General features: G+C 35.9%; 1 protein-coding gene across 1 annotated transcript; it reads left to right on the top strand.

The window, feature by feature from the left end:
* Nucleotides 1–387: 387 nt before the first annotated feature.
* On the top strand, nt 388–21,915 carry LOC135691558 (CCR4-NOT transcription complex subunit 3). Its single transcript, XM_065209434.2, has 22 exons — nt 388–618; nt 5,906–5,973; nt 8,328–8,402; nt 8,704–8,793; nt 9,049–9,109; nt 9,500–9,567; nt 10,055–10,081; nt 10,312–10,380; nt 11,338–11,406; nt 11,786–11,830; nt 12,326–12,373; nt 13,589–13,655; nt 14,139–14,281; nt 14,674–15,013; nt 16,649–16,676; nt 17,023–17,183; nt 18,494–18,735; nt 19,183–19,273; nt 19,472–19,673; nt 20,012–20,135; nt 20,536–20,661; nt 21,418–21,915. Exons 1-22 carry the CDS (start codon nt 594–596, stop codon nt 21,514–21,516), a joined length of 2,268 nt encoding a protein of 755 aa, XP_065065506.2. The 5' UTR covers nt 388–593; the 3' UTR covers nt 21,517–21,915.
* The last annotated feature ends 110 nt before the right edge of the window (nt 21,916–22,025 follow it).

Genomic DNA, 22,025 nt, shown 5'->3' with positions numbered 1-22,025 from the left:
ATTGAAAATGGTTTTACCCTTTGTAAGAAATTTAAAGCTTTTGGAAACTGGGCTGGCCATTAGAGCTGAAATGCCTCACGGACACTTTCTTGGTCCATTACTGTTTGCACGATTGAAAACTCAAAATCAAGGAGATAAGGCTGTCGTTACTTGTCAATATTTTGCCTCAACACGTATCAAAATCTTTCTTTGAAGTGTCATCACATTAAATCCTCAACCACATCTGGAAAAATTTTCTTTTTCTCTCTGAACCACAATTTGCTACTGCAGTCATCTTCGGATTCATTACTATAGGGTGATTAAATGCTGTGGGGGTCGAGAGGTTAGCTTGAACCCGGACTCGTCTTCACCAGGTGAGCAGAGGAGGCACTGATATTGCGCATGCGTGAGTTATGGAACATTGGCAAACGTGAAGTCTCGCTTGAATGGAATCGGTAGAAGAATCATCCAAGTTACTGACAAATCGCCAGGTTCTCAGGAGTTTAATTGTCATCAATACTTCAGATACGTTTCATGAGGGCTTGAGCTTTGTAAATCCTCAAGTAAACATAGAAGGGAATGATAAAGATTACTGCATTCATATAAAGTAGAGTATGGCCGACAAACGTAAACTACAAGGTAAGCTGGCCTAATAACACCTGTCTAGATGTCATGCAGCTCACCGACAGTTTGGGGTTTCTTTTGAAAACTCTTCGTTTAAGTTTTGGGGGCTGTTGTAAAAGATGCTCTACTAGGCCCAATGAGCTGCATAGTCTTGTTGAGCCTAAGTTTCGTGTCTCTATTTTGGTACGTGCATGACTGTATGTCTTCATTCCATCAGTCAGGTTATCAGTAGCTCTTTCAATCATTATTATACGACACGTTGTTGTTTATTATTTAAGATGAAATGGTGCATTGTCTCATCAATGATATTACCAGGCAAAAACTCCAGTTAAATGAAATTTGCGTTTCTGCAAAGCAACCTTAAAATAGAAATCTCTAACATAAAATACTTCTGGGAAAATTAATTATGAATAAATACACCAGCAGAAAGTCGTCTGTGTTGGCATCAGGTGATATGAAACTTAAAAAGCTTATTTTAGTGCTCATTAGATGGAGACATTCTATAGAGGGAGATGTCATTTAAGAATTGAAAGATTGGAGTATGATATATCAAAGATTATGTAGATCAATGCATGGCCCCCTGTAAATCAGTTTTTCTCTGAGGAGCCACCATGCCTAAAAACTTAAAAAGGAAGTGTAAAATGAAAAAATTTCACTTAAATTGTTTCTCAAGAAAGTTTTTAACAGATAGAACAGGTGGTTTAGCATGAAAGAACATCAAGGTAGCAGTTTTTGAAAATATGTTTAAGGCAAAATATGGAATGACTAGGTATTTTAACTAACAAAATTTAGTTATGTTGAAGGAAATCTTTCAGTTTTCATAAAATAAGTGTTCCATGCTTGGGAGAAGTTAAGAAATGGAATTAAAAGTTTTTGTGTTACAGTTAGCATAAAACTTAACCTAAATGTTTCTATCTTCCTTGGCAACTTTGCCAACCAAAAATAAAATCTATCAGCCTCTTCATATTTATGTATTACCAAGCTAAGGGTATTTCATTTGTCACCCAAGATTTTTATTTGATCTTTAACTGCAAACCAAACCAAAGATTGGAGAATGATATATCCATCCAAGATTATGCAGACATTATCAACAGTCTAGCCTGCAGATCTATGTTACTGGCAAAGGTATACATTGTTGCTTAACCAACAAATTAACATGAAACAGCTAGATCTTGAATATATTATCTAGAGCCTCTCAACAACGATAAGGCATACCAAAATGATAGTGACTGGATTATAATAATTAGGTAAAAACAAATTTGAAAGACGCTGATGTGCTGTCAGCTGCTCCTCACAGTTTCTTGTGAGAAGCTTTTATTGAAAGGCAAGCAATTCATAAGATTTTGTTATTTTTTTCATTATCAAATAGTTCCTTCCAGTAATATTTGGTATTGTATCACTTGCAATAATATTTACAAATGTTCACAACTTTTAAAATATAAAAAAGTTTCAATACAATTTTTACTGATAAAAACGTGAAAATAAACTTAAAAGGTCAAGTTGACATTATTTCTATAGTCCCCTTAGAGGTGCTGGTATAATGGATATGGTTTTGCAACAATTACTTTGATAGAAAACCCAATGATTGTCCTAAGAAAAATACTTTCTTTTCTGTGGGCTTTAAATTGTTTGTAGAAGTTAAAAATCTCAAGAAAGAGTTGTGAAATTAAAATTAAAATAAGCTCTGGAATTATAGAAGAATTGAAGACTTTAGATCAGTGTCCAACAAGATTCAAACAAAGATCTCTCTGAGAATAGGACAAGAAAGCAAAAAGTCAATTTTAAATCAATTAGGATACATTAACAAGATTAAAAACAGTGACTTTGCTATGTTATATATTAATTTCTGGCTAAAGGGGTGATCTTCTTCTCGTTTTAATTTGGTTTCCACTAAACATTTCACTTTGGCATGATTCAACACAGCAGATTTCTACATTCAATGGTTATGGGAAGAAATCTTAGTGAGGCAGTCATTAATAATAAAAGTCCTAATAATGTCAAGTAACATTTACTTTTTCAAAGAATCTGGTTCTATGACTGGGCATAATCGTGGACTTCCAATTTGTTGAACAGTTTCTTTTGCTAAGTAGGAAAGCATCTCTCTAAGGTGGCAGTAAAGTTAACAAAAGGAAGACAAAGTTTTGTTTCAAGCCTTGGTGAAGGTTGAGAAGATCAGAGATCTATTTTACACAGTCAAAACAGCAAAGAGCTTTTGGACTGACATGTCTCTAGCTCCTTTTTTAAACTTGAATTGAAGTTTTGAAGTTGAAAATTTGTCTGCTTTCTTATTTAATAAATCCATTGAAACAAGTCAGTTTCCTGACTCAGGGAAAATAGCTACTGTCACTCCAATTTTTTAAGATGGAGAGAAGAATGACAAGGGTTAAGTATCAACCAATATATCAAAATTGTCTGGCAAGGCCCTTATTGTTGACCAACTGTACAAGTATATGAATGAAGATAGTCAGTTTTCCAATAACCAGTCCAGTTTCTATGGCATCTTTTACAGATCTGTGTTCACTTGAAAATACTGAACGGTTTCAGTGAAAGGATTGGATTTTGGTAAGCTTGTGTGATTGGTTTTTATTGAACTGAAAAAGGCATTTGATGTCATTGATCACACATTTGTATACAAAAATCTGGCTGTGTTCAAAACCATGGACTCTCTTTATTTGAAATCCTGTTTGACAGACCACTAGCAATTCTGCAGGTTTAATTGTGTAGATTCAAAAATTTGGAATATTGGTTGGTACTCCTCATGGCTCATGCCTAGGCCCCCTTCTATTCCTTATCTGCTTCAACAGTCTCAAACAAATAGATTGCTCCTTGTACTGAAGAGAACAATAGGCCTCTAGAGGCAATAGACAGAAATAGATTGCTCCTTGTACAGAAGAGAACAATAGGCCTCTGGAGGCCTTGGTCTTGTACTGAAGAGAACAATATAAACTATGCCAAAGTTTTCTTTCAGAAAGAAAGTTTGAAGACTATGTACATGCAGGAACATTGGACCCCATCTTTTCCGTTTGAGGCTGCTCTAATTAAGGTTGCCCAGTCCACATATCAAAAGTCTTGGTTATGACTACCTATCACTAAAACACATAAAAAGACTCATAAAAAGGGGATTTCATGTAATGGTCTTGAATGAGTTAGCATGGCAATCTGTTAATAACATTTTTGCAAAGTGCACATCTTTCAATCTCCCAGAAAACTTTTATCGACCAGAAACTCTATTGTATAAAGGTGCAAAGCTACAAAATATCTTTTCAGCTGATTCTAGGCCACTATCCTCCCTAAATTGTTTTTAATAAACAATTCAGTGCTTCATTTTCCTGTAATTATAATCACATTGTAAAATTCATTTTAGATGATCCTTTGGTTAAATATTTGAAACGAAATTAAATCAATTTAGAATAATGAACAGAACCATATTTTAGTAGATGTAATGACCTCCAGTACTTCACCACAATGTTGCCACTGGAAGCAATTACTTAAACCACAACTTACTTAAAGTTTGTTAGAAGTTACTAAATTTTTCAGGACAATAAATTTTTCAAACATTTGTATGCTTTAGTTTGATGTATATTTAATTTATTTTATTTCCAGATCGGAAAGGCTTAGAAATCTTTTTCAGCTAAAAGTGGTTGTTTTGAATCTAAATCTTTTATCAATATCCTCTTATGTCACTTATACTCTTATTTCAAAATTGTTGAATCAGTTCATTGCAGTTATACGCAACCTAGGCCTACCTTTGTTACTGAAATAGATTTCTCTGAAAATGATTGAGGATCTGCCTTTTTAAAGTGGACATACACCGATCTTTTTTATTCATATTTTTCTTCACAAATATGCATATAGTCAGGAAGTAACTTTGTTTTGGTAATGTAAGCCCCCAATCATAAGTTATTGCCTGCTAAAGTGCCTGACCCTGTGGTTCAGGTCTGCGGAGGTCAGAAGTCTGGGACCAAACCCTAGTGACGTAAAGTCAGGAACACATTTCGCGCAAGACTCGTGACCAGCATTGTTTACACCAGTCCCAGAACTAAAAATGTTGTCTAAACATAAAGCAAATATTCGTTGAGCCAGGTCAATGACTTATAGGTCATCAAAAATGTACTCTTTCGAACCAAAGATTTTTGAACAAGATGCCATTTGATGAGCTGAGAAATTTTTTCATATAATGTTTAATTTTTGTTGTTTGGTCAGAACAGTCAGACCTGTCAACTCTCCTGGTTTTGCCAGGAGATTCCAGGTTTTGCTCGCTTTCTCCCGGTCTCCTGGGTTTTTATGATTTTTTCCCTGTTTTTTCTTGTCTTCTAGCTGAGGTTTTCTTATAATGATTACAATTACATTTTTCATGACAAAGTTTTTTGTTGGTGTTTACAAATTAATGAAAACGCTGAAAACCATTAGGAAGATGCTACCCATGATAATTGTTGTCATTAACTGTTTGTCCAACATTACTTTTTTGACAGGTATGTTGTTTATAAATTCAACAAAATCCAGGGGTCTCCCTGTTTTTGGTCAAATCTCCCTGTTTTTCTCAACAAAAAATCTGAAATCTCCAGGTTTTGAAAATTTTTGGCTGACAGGTCTGGAACAATTATTTCGTGAAAACCTGGCTTACAGCAACGTGTGCTGCTCAAGTGCAGGAAAGATTTAACGTGCTTTCAAATTATTGACTTGAAAACTATATTTTCTTTCGCAACTTCTTGAAAGGCTTGTTTCTCATTGTGAATAATGGCTGTACCAGGGGGCTATTACCTCTGCACCTCCCCCTCCTAACTCAATTGATCTTCTTTTATTTAAATTCTTTGACAAGGCATAGGTCGTGATTTTTAATACTTTTAAACGGGAAGAAAGGTTTTTCGATAGTGTTAGGAAATTTGTGTTTGTTTTGATACATAGTAAACAGGGCCCGCGCCACTAGAGGCCAGGAGTCATGCCCCTTTTTCATGCTAACTATAGGTATTAAGTCCCTTTTTTAGGTATTTAAAAGGTAACCCCCCTTTTTGCCTCCTCCCCCTCGTAATAATCGATGGCGCGGGCCCAGGTAAAACCAACAGAACAAATTTCCAACTGCCACCACGTTGGAAACCCCGAAGAAAATGCAACATCTGCACCCTGTGTTCGCTTCACTGTTGCGACATTTGTGGTTGCCGTTGTACTTTCTTTTTGCCGTATGACACTGAGAAGTTTTTGCGAGTCGGACCGGTTTCTGGGAAGTTGGTCGCATGCAAAGATGTAGTGACTTTTGACGAATTTAATGCTCAATACTTAATCTGCACATGTTTTTCGATTTTAGCTGAAATAGACAGATGCCTTAAGAAGGTGAATGAAGGGGTTGAAGCATTTGACGACATTTGGCAAAAGGTAAACTCTTTCTCATGTCGCTGCTTTTTTACCGGCAAAATTTTGGCCTGGGATGGGCCTACACAAATTGGAGGTGTATTTGTTAGGAAAACAGTCTAAATCCTATCTATATTATGCATTAGGTATCTGAAAAATGGACATCTTAGAAACCCAAATATCTATTGTGCGATTCCTTGGTGTTTTTGTCTAGATAGACAAACCTATTGTACGCAACCGAGGCCTTTTACAAAATCAAGACGGGCAGACATTTGTTGCAAGCTGCAGTTCAATTTGAGAGGCCTTGTGTAGTATTGACATTTTTTTGCCATACTTCATTTTCTAGCTTTCTATGACCCCAGTATTATGCTTTGCAAGTAAAATTCTTTGACCGCTTTTTCCGTAAGTGTTTCAAGAATTTTGTTTTTTTGTCAGCGGCATGGCGGAGTATCATGTGCACTTTGTTTCTTATGCAAATAACCGCCTGCCTCTGAACTCGTGGAAAGATGTTAAACCTTTTTCTGGAGGAGATATAAACTTCCTTTTGTTCTATCATGTTAAATTATTTTTGCATGAACCCTAGCATTCAAGTAGGCCAAAGCTCTTTCGAAGGATATATTTAATTATTCATACAAATTGTACAGTCTCGATGCGAGTGTGGTTTTATTATTCAAAAATCTGGTTCAAGCCTAAGCATTGATAATAAAAGAAAAAAGAGTATGCTGCAACTCAGTCTTTGAAGGGTACACAAACTAACAGTTGATAACTTTGTTCTTTGAGTCCTGTGTAAGGGATCTCTCTCCGTGCAAACCGGTCAATGGCCTACCATGGAACTTACCAATGTCATAGCAACTTGGAATTCACCCAGTATGAAATGTTTAATTGTTTGTCAGACAAAAATTTGTAACCCCAGCAAAACTTTCAATCATGGCTTCAATGGTTTAGAAGTGAATTGGCCATGATTGAACCCTGGTTAGGCCACAGATATCAACTGGAACAAACTGTCTTTGCAAGCCTGATACCATTTTAAAGAAAAACTATCATCTTATATCTAACTCATTTTTTTCTTTGGATGCTTTATATTTTAATTGGAAAAAATCATTTTGTTAACCTACTTCTTCATAATTTTGTTTTCTAAATCTTGATGTTTGCTAAAAATTAATCGATTGAGTTCACTTAAGCCTGGTTTGCACCAGTGAGATAACAATATTCTCACTGACTTTTCAGTAAAATTAACTGTTATCTCACTGGTGTGAACACCTGATTTTTTTAACTGGAGCATTTTCAGTGAGATAGTCAATGAGGATAAAATCAAAAAGTTTTGATATTTATCTCACTGACTTTCTCATTGAAAAAAGGAAAACCCTAAGCTCAGTCGCACCAACACATTTTATGACATCTGAATCATCATCGTTTGCACTGTATCATTCTGAACAATGGAATTTTTCTCCTTGTTTTCAAACAATGTTACATCATTACCCTTCCTATAAGTTTCCAAGAAGATTAAATCCTGAACTAGTGAGATAGCAGCTATGGAAGAACAAACAAATGCAACATTTGTCCTCCAAACGCATTTCTTAAAGTAACTTGTGGAACTGGCCCTGCTGCTTTTGAACACTTAAAATATCCCGGACCCAAATCGTCAATTTTTGGTACATAAGCAAGATCTTTGAGATCTTTGAACTAAAACGAGAGCAAAGGCTGCAACTTCAAATCTTTGTCAGAACTACTATCCATTTCACAATATCTGAGTCATTTTTCTCACTAAGTGAGATAACCCAATATGAACTATGTGTTCTAATTAGATCGATTTCCGGTTGAGCCAGGCTTTAATGCTTTTAACTATTTTCAGTGGTTAACATACATGTGGTAATTACCTGTTTCTATCATGTTTTTATTTTGAAAACTTTTGGGTATTAGGCAAAAGGTGGTGATTTCAACAAGAAAATCTTTCTGAATCACTAAGCAGGGTACCTGGTAGTGTCAGTGATTGTTTGGAGATAATATGAATTAAAGTGTTTTGACTTAGTCAGCTTTATGTTGCTGTTTGATATAAAAGGCTGTGAAAGCCCAGAAGTTAGTTCATCCTTTTTGCATAAATTTAATTTTTTTATTATGTCTGTTAGTATTTTTGCTTAACCAGTGTCACAAATCAAGCTGTTGAGATTGACCCAAGCTAACAGCAACTAGGATCAAGCTTAGCCTACTAATTTAGGTGTCCAGCCACACATAGATATTCTGTTGTGAGAAGTGGCTTCTTCTTTTCAATACACCTTTTCCTCAACACCAAGCTGAACCATGCATTTTTTAAGAAATCTTTCTTTTAGATAATTTAAACTCTGTTCTGTCCTGTAACATAAAAGTGAATTTTCATTTAGGTTCAGTCAGCCTCAAATAGTAATCAAAAAGAAAAATATGAGGCAGATCTCAAAAAAGAAATAAAGAAACTTCAGGTAATACTTTTGCATGATCATATGTGAAAATTTAATTTTAATTGTTAGTTCCTTTTAGATTGTTTCTCTGATACTTATTGATTTGATTAGTTCTGTTTGATGCCTTGGCTTTAAACTTTTCCATTCTATTTGGCTTCTTATTGCACTCTATTTACTTTTGACTCTTTTAACAAGCAGAATGGCCTGTAGGGAAATCTTAAAAGATACATAATCAAGTAAAATGTTTGCCAAACCACTTGAAAACTCAGGTCTTTTCTCATATTATGCAGTATTGTGAATTCATAGTTCATTTTTATTTTAGAGGTTGAGAGACCAAATTAAATCATGGGCAGCATCTAATGATATAAAAGATAAGAAACCTCTCCTAGAACACAGGAGGCTAATCGAAACTGTAAGTGTTTGACTTCTGGTCTTTACTTTATCCAAACAATTGAATCTAACAGTAGCTGTATTTAGTATCTGAATTCAGTTAAGAGATAAGAACATTAAAAAGATAAGAGCACACTTTTGGATGTAGAATTTTGTGTTAATACTTTGATGTTCTGCTCAGTTTTAGTGGAACTGTAATTGCTTATGCAAACATGATTTCCTTTTCAATGTGTATGCAAGGATTCTTTTTCAACACATTGTTTATATTTTGAATCAGCAAATGGAAAGGTTCAAGGTAGTTGAAAGGGAAACAAAAACCAAGGCTTACTCAAAAGAAGGTTGGTGAAAATATTTTTTGTAAAGCTGCACAAAGTGAAGTACATATAATAGTTATTGCTTCTTAATGGGAAAATGAAGCCACTAAGTTTAGCCCAGTATAGTATTTTTGGCTGGTTGCTTTGATTTTATATTGGTATTAGTGTATGTAATCTTCTTTTCGTTTGGTTCCTAGTTTTAGGGAGCATTTCAAAAGTTTGTATTTATCTGTGTGTCTGTTTGTCTGTGTGTGTGTGTGTGTGGGGAGGGGAATTTTGAAGGAACATTTTGCAATAGATTAGCACTAAATCATGCATCTAAGAGGTTCTTATTCCTAACCCCATTTGAATTCCCGCCCAAGTATCTATAGTGATTAAAGTAATCATTATAATTCCATGTTTACTTCTTTCAAGGTCTTGGACAAGCAAATAAAGTAGACCCAGCAACAAAAGAACGAGAAGAATGCAGAGAGTGGTTAAATGTAAGATCCCAGTCGCTTTCTTTTTTATCTTTCCATAACATCCAAAAATGTAGTAAATCATTATTCAACAAAAAACACTGCTAATTTCACTCAATAAAAATTCAGCATTGCATTTGTCTGAGTGTAGCAGCGGTTTGCATTTACAATGTAGGAATTTCTTGGAAAAGGAGCTAAATCACAAACTAGAATTACTAGTGGAAATTTTTTACCAAAGCTATGTACCCTGTTCAGGGTAAAATTTTGGTTTGTACAGCTAGTTTATTTTTCAAAATCTCATTGAGATTTTGCAATTTTTCCAGAGTTTAGTGCAATATTTCAATAGATAAAAAATTCCAAATCTTGGTGAATGACATCAGCATACTATGCTTGAAACTGCATTTTGATCAGCAATTTATGGAGGCATTTTCAGCAAGGAAACTCTTCTGTAAATAAGTTACAAATGGAATGTGATTTATTTTTATCTTCTGAATGTCAATTTTTTCCACAGGGCTCTATAGATCATATAAAACTTCAGGTATGTATTTGTGTGTTTTGCAAAAATTGCTCTAATTGTTTTGAAAGTCTCATTATTAGTTTCAATGAACACAAGGTTTATATAAGGGTGCATTATATTATAATGTAATGAATAGATTGGTTTTAGCTATTGTACTCCTAAATTTCTAAGCAATTTTAAGGGTTATCATTAATGAAACTGTTGTCTTGAAGAGGCATATTCTCATTGCCCGATATTTTTCTGTATTTTAGATTGATCAGTTTGAATGCGAAATTGAAAACCTGCAGCCTGGAAATAAGAAGAAAAAGATAGACAGAGAAGTAAGACATTGTCTTTCTGAGTTTCTTTGTAGATTAAAAGGAGAGTTGGTTTTTTATCTGCTGACATTTGCCATCATTATCTTATGCGTTTTAAGAACGAATACACGTTTTCGTTCTTTTTTTAACCTATTATGGAATTTTTTGTAAGGCAAATACGAATGGATGGCCGGTCCATGTACAATCCTGGTATAATTGTCAAGAGAGAGGCCTCATCACATAATGCACATAGGCATTTGTTCAACACCTGCCCCCCTTCAATTCAACATTTGGTTTATGCATTTCGATATTATGTCTTTTTCAGTTTTCATGAATGGCACATTCTGTCAGTCATCATTCCCATAATTTTTAAGACTGTATTCCATTGTCACCCATAATACTGCATGAACCATCTATTGTAAAATGTACTTATCAAATCTCCTTATTCCCCCCTCCCCATCTGTGATCAACTTGTGCATATGTTCAAAGACTTGTAATACAAACAGCACAAGGACATTAATTTTTGAGCTGGCTTTTTTCTTTGTTAACTTCCAGTTTTAGTATTCAAGGATTGAAATAAAGCTACATAATTCATCTCTTTTTCTTCCAAATCACGTACTGCAGAGTCATTCTGTGTCCAACCTTCACACTTTTGAGTCAGTCTTGGCCTAGAATGACAAAAAATTTTCGGTGAGATTAGAGAAGCTGTGACTATTTTCTGCTTCGTGTGTCACAAAAAGGAAGTTGGTCATGAATTATCAAATACCAGTAAACCTGAAACAGAACCAGATAATTGATTGCCATTTTCAGGATTTTCTATTAGCTTTTATTTTTCCGTAAACACTAGGTTCTTTCAATGTATTGATTTCAAATGGCCTGATCCTGTAGCAAAAATCTTCCAAAATATGTAAATCCATATTTGATTCAACAAATCCTTTTTTATTTTCCGCTTCTCTAGCCAACTTTAACCTTTTCTTGTAGAAAACAATTAAAATTGAAGCGCACAGGGAGCGAATAGAAAAACACAGATTCCATATAAGAAATTTAGAGGTACGTCATTAACGCCTAAGCCAGAGTTTACTCTAGAGCTCTCGATTAAATTGAATCTAAAGTGTGGATTTTAAATAGGGTATCCCGAGTAAAGCGGACTTTAAAGTTATGATTGTTATTTAGTAAATGATTCGTGAAATATAAATATTGCTTACAATTTCTTCATTATTTGCTTTGTTTTTTATGTGGTGTTTTTCAACTGGAAGTTCTGTTTTTGCCAGTAGTTGGGATTTTCCTTAGAATCTAAGAGTTATTTCATTAGCAGTTGGGAAGAAACTTACCATGTACTTCATTACTATGTTTTACAATTCTACCATGTTTGGTTTGTTTTTAATTGTTTCCCTATTGACGTACTAGTAACGTCCTATTGATGTTGTAGCTCATATTGAGGCATCTGGACAATGAGAGTTTAGAGGTTGACACGGTATGTTGCGGTGCTTTTATGCTTAACAGTAAACATAGTCACTTTCCTGCTTAAAGCTCTGACCTTCTTTTAGTCAAAGGTGTTATAAATCATCATATTTCGCCATTTATTGTCATTAGTAGATTTGATCCTCAAGAAGTCAAAGATTAGCTGGAAAGCCAGACAAAGCGACTAATACTTATGCAAATTCAAAATCTCGAAATCTTTTTTGTAGGTCTTTTTTTTGGTTGTTGAAAGGGGGTTAAATTATCTGTATTTGGTAGCCTGTTGATGAAATGGCTTTCAGTAGACAGTTAACATTATACTTAAATGTTTTTTTCGTAAATGAGAATATTTGTGATTTCTTTTTGAGTCAGTTGAAGATTCACCACGACACATTATCACACCTATGCAAATATGAATGACCCATTGTTCTAGCTGTATTACGTAGTTTACGATGTTATGAACTTAAGATAGCGTTACCCCCGTCCTCACTTCAATCGCGCTTTGTTTTAGGTGAACAAGTTAAAAGAAGACGTAGTTTATTACATTGAAAATTGTCAGGTTTGTAGCATTTTTAGGGGTTAATAAAAAATTTCTGGTTCCGTACTTTTTAAACTTCAATCTTATCTCATTATTTTGCTAGCAGAATAACGTACATTTGTCCTGTACAGCTCCTTTGTGATATGTAGACTTTTTGTGGTTTGATGGCAGTAGCTAGGTAACGAAAGCTTCTTTCTTTTCATTTCTTGCCATTATCTAATACATTCTGTTATAGATTATGCGGTCTGTTGTATTGCAATACACATTATTGCAAAGGGACCAAAATAACCTGGTACTGGGGTCTAGTTCCCACATATTTTTGGGTTTAAAAGAATATTGTTAATCCCGTGTTTATGAAAAGTTGGCCTAGATTGATTAGAATCGGGTGGAAGTTTCTCTCCAATTTTCTTTCTATTATAAAGTTTAATCAAGGTATGATTTTAGCTAGAATGTTCTGATTTTGATTATAATTTGCTGTTGTAACAGTCGGAGTAATGCAGTATTTGCAAATCGATTCAAGCCAGTTTTTTAAGCATTTAATGTCGGGATTGCTTTAATTTTCTCCCCAAAATTATAAAATGTTGCTTGTAAGCTTGTCGTAGAAATTTTTTCGTAAATTGCCATTTTTCACAATCGGAAATTGTCAAATCTACTATATACAATTCTCGAACATTGAATTCATACGTCCGTAACTTTTGAGCAGTTTTGTCGCAGTTCATATATTCTTAGCTTTAGAATTGTTAGTTTGCATATTATAGTTGCTGCCAGTTTATCTATAGATCACATTACACCATCTGAGATTTGATATTAGGCCAGCCTGATACAATGTTTTGAAGAATGATTCAGTGTTAATATTTGTCATTTTATTGATATGTTTTGCGCCCCATATCAGCAGATAATTGGGCCTTTCGTATACTGTTTTTACAGCCAAAATAGCAAAAAGAGTGTATTCTCACAAAACGCTGGGTTCCATTCGTAAGGGCGTGGATCATTTTTATTCGTTCCAGGCAGATATTATCTCCAACAATAATCCTGAAGTAACCTTTATCTGTCTCAAGTTGGCAACTTGCAGTTCTCTCTAGAATCGTCAATAATCGGAAGTTGTAGATTTAGCAAACTTAAGTCGCTGTTGCATTTTTTCTTCTTGCTTGAAATGATATAATGTTTTTGCCAGTTATATAAACTATGGTTTATAAAATTCCCCGGCTTAGACATGGTTTCAAATTTTTATTATAGGAACCCGATTTTTTGGATGATGAAGAACTTTACGACGACTTTGATCTTGAGTCGGACCTAGCACTGTGTAAGTTTCTCATCCAAATTTCTCCTTGCTACCATAAATCTGTATTATGATTGTTGTATGCCTAATCAAGAAATTTTTTCATCGCTCTTCCTGCCCGTTGGCAAACGATTTTGGAATCCCACATAAAGTGATTTTGAGTTTTTTCAAGGTCGTCTATAAGGTTAGATTTTCATCACGCTCTTTCAGCAGTGAACTTTAATTGTAATTTCTCTAAGCCAGGAAAGTTTGTTGAATTCGACAAACTCATTTTTTCACACCAAAGCATTGTATTTATATTGTTTGAAAAATAACTTTTCCCCAATTTTTGGGGAAATTGCTATGCCAGCCGCCTAGTACGTCGCACTGCCTGCAAGGCATTGCCTCTAGAATGTCTATACAATTAATGTAGCAATCAACCCTCGTCACTTGATAATTTCCATTACAAATATATGATTACGTCTTGCTTTGCTAGTTCGAATTATTATAACCTTCAATTCTTTACAGCTGCAGAATTAGTACGATCGCCATCAGAAAACAACAAGGATGACGACGATGATATTCCGTCTCCGGGTTCATCTGTAAGCTCCTCATCTGGCTACATGGCAGGGGCGGCCAACTCCCCGTCTTCAAAGTCAAATCCCAATGTGGTATGGTCTGGTTTCAACTATATTCTCTTTAATAGTCCTCTCCGACCAATTTCGTTCTATTTTAGTTGACCTAAAAGTTAGTATCTGCTGCATTTAGTATGGCTAAAATATTTTCGTTGCAAATTTCAAATTATTTAAAGCTATAAGGCTTGAAAGTTGCCCCTTCCCGAGAAAAAACAGAGGAAAGACGAATCGATTTGGCTACATTGCTAAGTCCCAATTTCGGCTCTCGTTTGCCATGAATTTCTTGCTATCTGTAAATTGTCATACACTTTAAGGGCCTCGAAGTATCACCCCAAAGGAGTCTTTGATCCTCAACCTATTAAACAGAGGTGTTGAGGTGAAATGCTTTATACGCGTAAATTGATTCTTATTTGTAAACCTCATTTCAGAACTCCCCAAGAAAATCTAAATCATCGTCTACTTCATCAAATAATGGCACAACAACGACAATCACAACAACACCAAACAGCAGTAGTGCAGTCACAACAACCACAGTTGCAGCAGCTGCAACGACCACAAGTTCTCGGACAAAGTCATTCTCAACAGTAACAACATCAGCAACCTCGTCATCGTCACCGCCAGGTATAATTACAACAGCAACAATAACAACATCATCGTCTCCTTCTCCACCATTGTCGTCTACACTGCTAGCAGACTCCCCATCTACGACACCAATCTCCTTGCCGTTGTCATCCGTCAGCAGCGCGTTCTCGAGCACTAAAACTGCAAGTAAGTTACCTGTCATTAGGATTATCCCATTGCTTTTCCTAATCCCAGCTAGACCTCAACTGTTAAGTACACGTTGAATACCAGTTGAATATATAGGGTCGATACTGTTATGTTTGGATGAATTTGTGAAGAAGTGGCTGGACGACTTTCGAATTAAATGTAGAGTTCACAGCGTTGCACTGCATATTAAATAACGATTTTTCTTTGGTACATTTTTGGAGGAAAGAATTTTTGTTTTTCGTGTCTAGATACGTGGACCATTCCACACTATTTTGATTTCATCTTTAACTTAGTACTACTTCATACGTATAATTTAGGTCCTAGTTATGTTCTTCGAATAAATCCTGTTTCTGTTGTTTTGCTTCGTTATTGTGCCTGTTCATTTGCTTCAGTACTTGTTTTCTGTTATTTGCGTGTAACTGAATTCGCGGGGTCACAGCACATATGGTATATCACTGTGAAGTATTGATGGGTTCTCACTCATGACATCTGCTGTTCAATTTAGCCTTAAAAGCATCTTTTTGCAAAAACAAACTTAGTTCCGATCACTCCCACCATCACAGCTTATCAACAGACCATGCTGTAGCAGATTGTAACATAATTGTAAAACCTGTCCCAACGTAAGCAGAAGAACTTCTTTTAAAATTAGTACAACAATATTTACTTTTTTCAATACATAATATATGCTTTGAAAGCGAATATGCTCTTAATTTTTTCACCAATCTTCTTCAGCGAATTGCGAAAAAGTTCGCGCGTAATATGTCTTGAACATCTTCAGTGAACTTTTGCTGGGATTTCTCGCGAAGAATTTCTCCGTGAAAAAAATCTAAATGAGTTTAACGTTTTTCGCTTTTCGCTTGCGAAATCTTTCAGCAGCCAATCATAATCCGCATTGCTTTATCAAGCTTCCAAACTTTACATTCAAATGTCGTGTGGTCAACAAAAACGAAATATTTTCGCGGAAAGTATTTCAAAGCGAAAATTCGCAAGACTTTTTCTCACTGGTGTTGGGCTTTGAACTGAGCTAAAAACTCTCTTAAAAATGCTGTGAGTTATCGGTTTTGGCAACTGGAAAAGAATGACCTGCTCAGCACTGACACGCAGCATTTGAGCATAAAAATAGCGCTGAATTGTCTCGTAAGGAAAGTGAATTGCTTTTCTGAAATCTCTCAAAGAATAACCAAATGAACAGAAATCAATATTCGAAGCTTTCTCTAAGATGCTGTTGATCAAGTCAGATATAGAAGTGTGAATTTTCCAGTTGTATGAATAAGACAAAGTAGTCAGAACTTTATTCAATAGACTAAGGAGAAAACTTTTCATGCAGATATTGTGGACATGGTGAGATTTTTCTACTCAGAAAATGTTACAAAGCAAATTTAACTACTCGTAAATATATTGCGACACAATTTACGACGACGCGAATTACGGCAACGCGAATTACGGCAACGCGAATTACGGCAACGCGAATTGATTAAGGTTGCTGAATAACATTACGATGTGAGTTAAAGCACGCCTTATGCCCGAGTAGCTTCAATTTTTAAAGCGACAAGTTTTTGTTAGGATATCATAACGCATTGGCATGATTTTTATCTGTTCCTTTGTGGATAATGACACTTCTCTGTTTTATTTTAGCTCTCACTTCCTCGAGTAAAGCCGTTGGGTATGTATAAGAAATTTTCGGAGTTGAGTGATTGATTGAAGAACTTAAAAGCTCTTAAAGTTCTGTTAGCAGATAGTTATCATTCTAGATCTGCAATGTTTATTCATTACGCTGTTCTGTTTTGCCCAATGCTGTTACAAGAACAATACTGTTACAAGTATTTTAGCATAATTCAAAACTTGCCTGTGTTTTGAATTCGATTTTTGCTTGAAAGCAGCCTGTTCCCTGATGAATCTTTAATACTCTAATGATTTTGCTTCTGGAATAATGATTTTCAGCTTGCTTCTTTATATCGTTGATGTCAACCGCCCACCGTCGTGCTTACGTGTTTGTTTGCTTCTTCTAGACCACCGCAAGTAACCCCATATGCAGTAGCTGCAGGAGCTGTCCAGCCAAGTCCAATCTCGCAAAAACCCTTAAGTCAACAGGTACAGGCAATAAACCCGTCACCAACACAAATTGTTACGTCATCAGTAAGCAACCACGTCGACAGCGCACAGTACCCAGGTAGGTGGTGATACTAGTTAAATCTCATGTATGGAATGCCTATAGTGGATGCTATTCTTATTTGCCTTGCAGAGTCCCGAAAGTGTTCAGCCTTCCTTCGGGGACCTTTTCCTTTTATTTTGTTTTCATTGGCATCCCTCGCGTTCTTTGTCTGTCACACCTCCATGTTTTCAGGGCTCCAATCGCGTGTCTGATATGCAAAATTTTCTTTCCGAAAGATTCAATCATTGCATCTACCAGGTTTACTATAGCAACAAGTAGTATGAAGTAGTGTTTACTTGGTCTTCATTTGTGTATATGGTGATGGTTCTCTTCAGATAACTTGCAATGTTTGTCAATATTCCTTGAAACACCGAGCAGCTGGCTTTCTATTTTTATGTTTCTTATTCCTTTTGTCAAATATTACTATTTCTTCCATCCTCACCAAAACGATGTTGTTAGTCAAGGATGATATCAAACAAAAGACCAAAAAACTTACATTCAAGACTCATTTATAGAAAACCAACATTGTTCCCAGAAGTGGGAGGGTGTGACTGAATTTGTCCTTGAAAACTGACCAGATTATACCAAAGACCCTTGTTGGGGCTATGCTATATACTTTTAATGCAAAAAGTTTGGTATTTCCCGTGCCATTGCTGCCGATTTGCTATAACTTAGCTTATGAAAATTGCATATAAAAGGTGGATTGCTATTCACATATAAACAAGGAAGCTTGCACTTGGATAAGGTAATGGGGGCAAACCGCCAAGAAAATGCCTAAACAATAGTAAAACAAAGAAAAGTGTTCCATTTCGCGAGGGCAAGGGGCACTGCCCCCACTGCCCCCAATGCCCCCAATGCCCCCTGGCACTGACGTCCCTGCATATTAATAATTTAAGAAAGCGTTCACTAATTGAAGTGAAACTGATTATTGCTCAGAAGGGATACGCTTTCAGCTGCTCATGTTTTTTTTGTCTCATGCAGGTGAGAGCTCACCTGAGATAAATCATCTGGTCATCTATGCTAGGTCATCTGAGAAAAAGAAGATTAGCTATCTTGTTTTGATACTAAGTACAAATACTTTAGCACTTAACAAAATACCAGAGTTTTTACATATAAGATTCAAGAGCTCGAGCTTACTGAATGTTACTTGAAAAGGAATTTAAAGAACACCTGTAACATTGTGCACATTTTAAGGGCATTTCGTGGTGTTCGTTCAGATGATACAGTCGTAATTCTTGAAATATATTTTTGACATATTCAAACCACTTTAATATCTGGATGAAACTGTTTTTAGATATTCACAATTCAACTTGCTAACTTGTTTATAGCTCTTTCAATTGCACGAAGTACAGAATCAAAGTTACCTGAGGGATTCAGCACCTTAACTGCGTCACAACAATCGACAGTCCAGTGTTCCGTACCTATGTCAAGTATCCAGTCAGAAGACGTGATCGAAACGATTCTGACGTCATCCGCACTAGACTCCTCGACACAACCTACCGAATCCATAACAGCGTTTAGCCAGAGTGGAGTTTCTATTGCTAGTAGTTTGGCAGCCTCGATAGCAATGGTAAGGAATTTTTACCTCTCACAGCAAATTAAAGATTCCTTTACAGCACTAGAGACAGGGTTATATTCACAAAGTTATTGTTATTTTCAAAGTCCCTCTAGAGGGCCAGTAATGATAAATTGTCTCTCCCCGGAAGAACATTTTCAGAAATATTATTAACGGCTCCTGCAAGATATTAATAATATGAATCCCAGTTCCTTTCATGAGAAAATCTCACACAAATTTGTTGAGAAGAAAAGACCAGATTCTTATTTGTTGAGAAGAAAAGATCACACAAAGTGTCTTCTGAAAAGGTATTCTTTCGACCATATCAAAGCATTGCTACAATAAACAAATGGGGTTTTGTGCATTTTGTTTGGCAACAACTTTGTTATTGTGGCCTGGAATCCTTCTTCCCACATTAAGCAATAAATATAGGTGTGTCTTTCACATTTCTTCTTTTTCTAGAATCACAGCCCGGCAGACAGCATAACTGTGGCACCCCCCGGGTCACTGAGCGATCCACTTCATCTACCAACTGACTATGGAACGAAATCTAGTATGTTCAGTTACTACCATTGCATTCGTTTTTAAAATTACTCAGAACAATACCTTTCTACTTGTTAAAGACGACATAGCTAGGCTCAAACTTGCTCGACCTTGAATGCACCAGTTGCAATTGAGTTATGAATTAACAACAATGTACACGCAACTGCCTGATCACAATTCCTCAACAATTGCTTCGTCTTCTTTGCAGGGATGTTTGATGGTACAAATGCATCATCTGTTCCAGGAACGACAAAACCTCCCCCACAAACCCAAGAGGTTCATTTGCAGCCCTTACTGGGAGTAGCGCCTCTAGGACATGTGCCTCTAGTGAGGGAAAGAATGAACCAACTGAATATGCTTGAAGCCGCATTTCATCATTTGCCACAGCGCCAGGATTGTGAGCGAATGAAGTATGTTGTTGAAATCGTGCATACATATTTGTCTTTATATTGCTGTCTTGATATCGACCAACATGTTAAATATCATACTTCATCATCATCCATCATTGGCAGCATCACAATTAGCATCATCATTTCTATCCTCAGCCATTATTCATTATTCTTATCCTCAATTATTGCCATCATCATCATTATTTGTAACCCATCTGCCTTAAGTAGACGTTTTGATAAAAATCCCCCTTTAAAGAAGAAACATTTTTTATGCAACACTCGTATTGTTAAGCTGATTGTTGCGCACGATAATTGTTATTTGCGTTTTTTCGTAAGATGAATTATTTTGTGTTTTTCAGGCCCAGGAATGCGGTTCCAATCGCGCCTTACCATCACCACCCACCACCCCCGCACATCGACACACTTGAATTCTTCCAAAAACTTGCTACAGAGACTTTGTTTTTTATATTTTACTATCAGGAGGTAGGTCCTTTAATTCCTTTATGCTGTAGTTTTACTTTCCAGTTTATTTTGGATGCTCGCTGATTTTCTTTCACTGTTTCATGTTATTTTCTATTTTTCTATCTCACTGTCTTACCGTCATCATGACATCTGTCTCATTTTTCGCTATTTTGTCGTCATGTCATTTTCTTGGCCCTTCCCCCTTTCCGTCTCCTCAAGGCTTCTTGATCCCCGTCTCTTTTTGCAAAGAATCGTTTAAGACAATCTTGCAGAATTCTTTCACTTAAGTTTTATACTCCTTAAACTGACATTACATCCTAATGATTTAAGTAACGGTGACTATTCCAGGGATACACATACAGCTTTGTTTCCCATCATATGATACTCAACGTGTTGTATCAAGCGATGTTCTCTATTGCAGGGCACAAGGGCTCAGTATTTAGCTGCAAAGGCTCTGAAAAAACAGTCTTGGAGATTTCACACTAAATATATGATGTGGTTTCAGAGGCACGAAGAACCTAAGACAATAACTGATGAATATGAACAGGTTTGCATTTACACTTGGTACTGGAGATATGTCTGTACTTAAAGACACTATTTCCCGAAACATTGTGATGGCCGTTCAAATTTCCCATTGGCCGGACAATACAAAGGTCACAGGGCCTATTGTTTTGTCAATCACAAACGCGCCACAGAGCCTATTGTTTACTCTGAACAGTTGACTAACGGAACATAAATGCCGTGTAAGAAACTTCTAGTAAATGAACTAACCAAGAAGCTGGGATCTGTGATCTGTGGCTATTATTACTTTCCTTAGGCCTGAAATACACAGTTTACGCTTCGAAATTATATCCAATACAAGTTATACTATCTGGGACTCCCAGGCACAAAATTTGTTTTATAATATTGGGAAGTTTTGTGACTTTATCGTGATCTGTTGGAAAATTTTTGTTTTTTGTCATTCCGACTACACCCCCTGACCATAGGCTGGGGCAGTGTCAAAATTCATGCTGCAATGTTCCTTTTTTAGACGTTACCGTATCTTCTCTCTGTTTCATAACTTACATTCAGACATCGCTTACTGATGTTTCTGCATATAAGTAAAGGTATTCTATCATTTAAGCATAAAATGTATGTTTAACAGGCGAAATTTCCTTTGTGAGCTAAACTTCTTTCTTCTTTAGTGTCTTGAAGCTCTCTTCGCAGTAGAAAAGCTAGTTTTCATTTTATCTCCTTTCACCAGATTTCAAATTTTTATTGCATTTTGAGTATTTTATTAACACCATGATTTATTTTATTTCAGGGAACATACATATTCTTTGACTATGAAAAATGGAGCCAACGAAAAAAAGAAGGTTTCACGTTCGAGTACAGGTATCTAGAAGACAAGGATTTACCCTAGGGGATGTTTCTTATATTAGGTCATCATCATAATCATACCGAGCATTGCTCGTGGTTTCCAAACGTTGATAATTTAGTAAGCTATGAGTCATATGGAAGTTTATGGTATAAAACTTGTATTGTTCTGTATAGGCCGCTGTACAATTTGTAAAATGGATATTGACAATAATTTTTATTATAATGTAGCATGCACTGTCGCGGATGGGTGCCATATTTTTGTATATTAAGATGGTACAGGTTAAGAGAATATTTGCATTTTCTCACATTTTGTTCATTGTGCCTGGTTTTAATTGCAGATTTCTATAATGAAAAATTGTTGTTTCGGTTAGTCCATTCCAGAGTATAATGTAAACTAGAACATTGTTCGAAATAGAGAAATGTGTCGTTGCTTGGTGTTTAATTTTGTCACTTTTACCAATTGCTTCTCGTCCTTCCAATTCATTTTGCTCTTGGTACAATCCAGGAGAGCAGTTCTGTATGATTTGACTCGCTCCAGCGGATGTGCTAAGA

Source organism: Rhopilema esculentum, chromosome 13 (genome assembly GCF_057945365.1).
Source record: "Rhopilema esculentum isolate cy_ngs chromosome 13, ASM5794536v1, whole genome shotgun sequence".
NCBI classification, from domain to species: Eukaryota; Metazoa; Cnidaria; class Scyphozoa; order Rhizostomeae; family Rhizostomatidae; genus Rhopilema; species Rhopilema esculentum.
The sequence above is the reverse complement of the archived record's forward strand: the minus strand, read 5'-3'. Positions and strand labels throughout refer to the sequence as shown.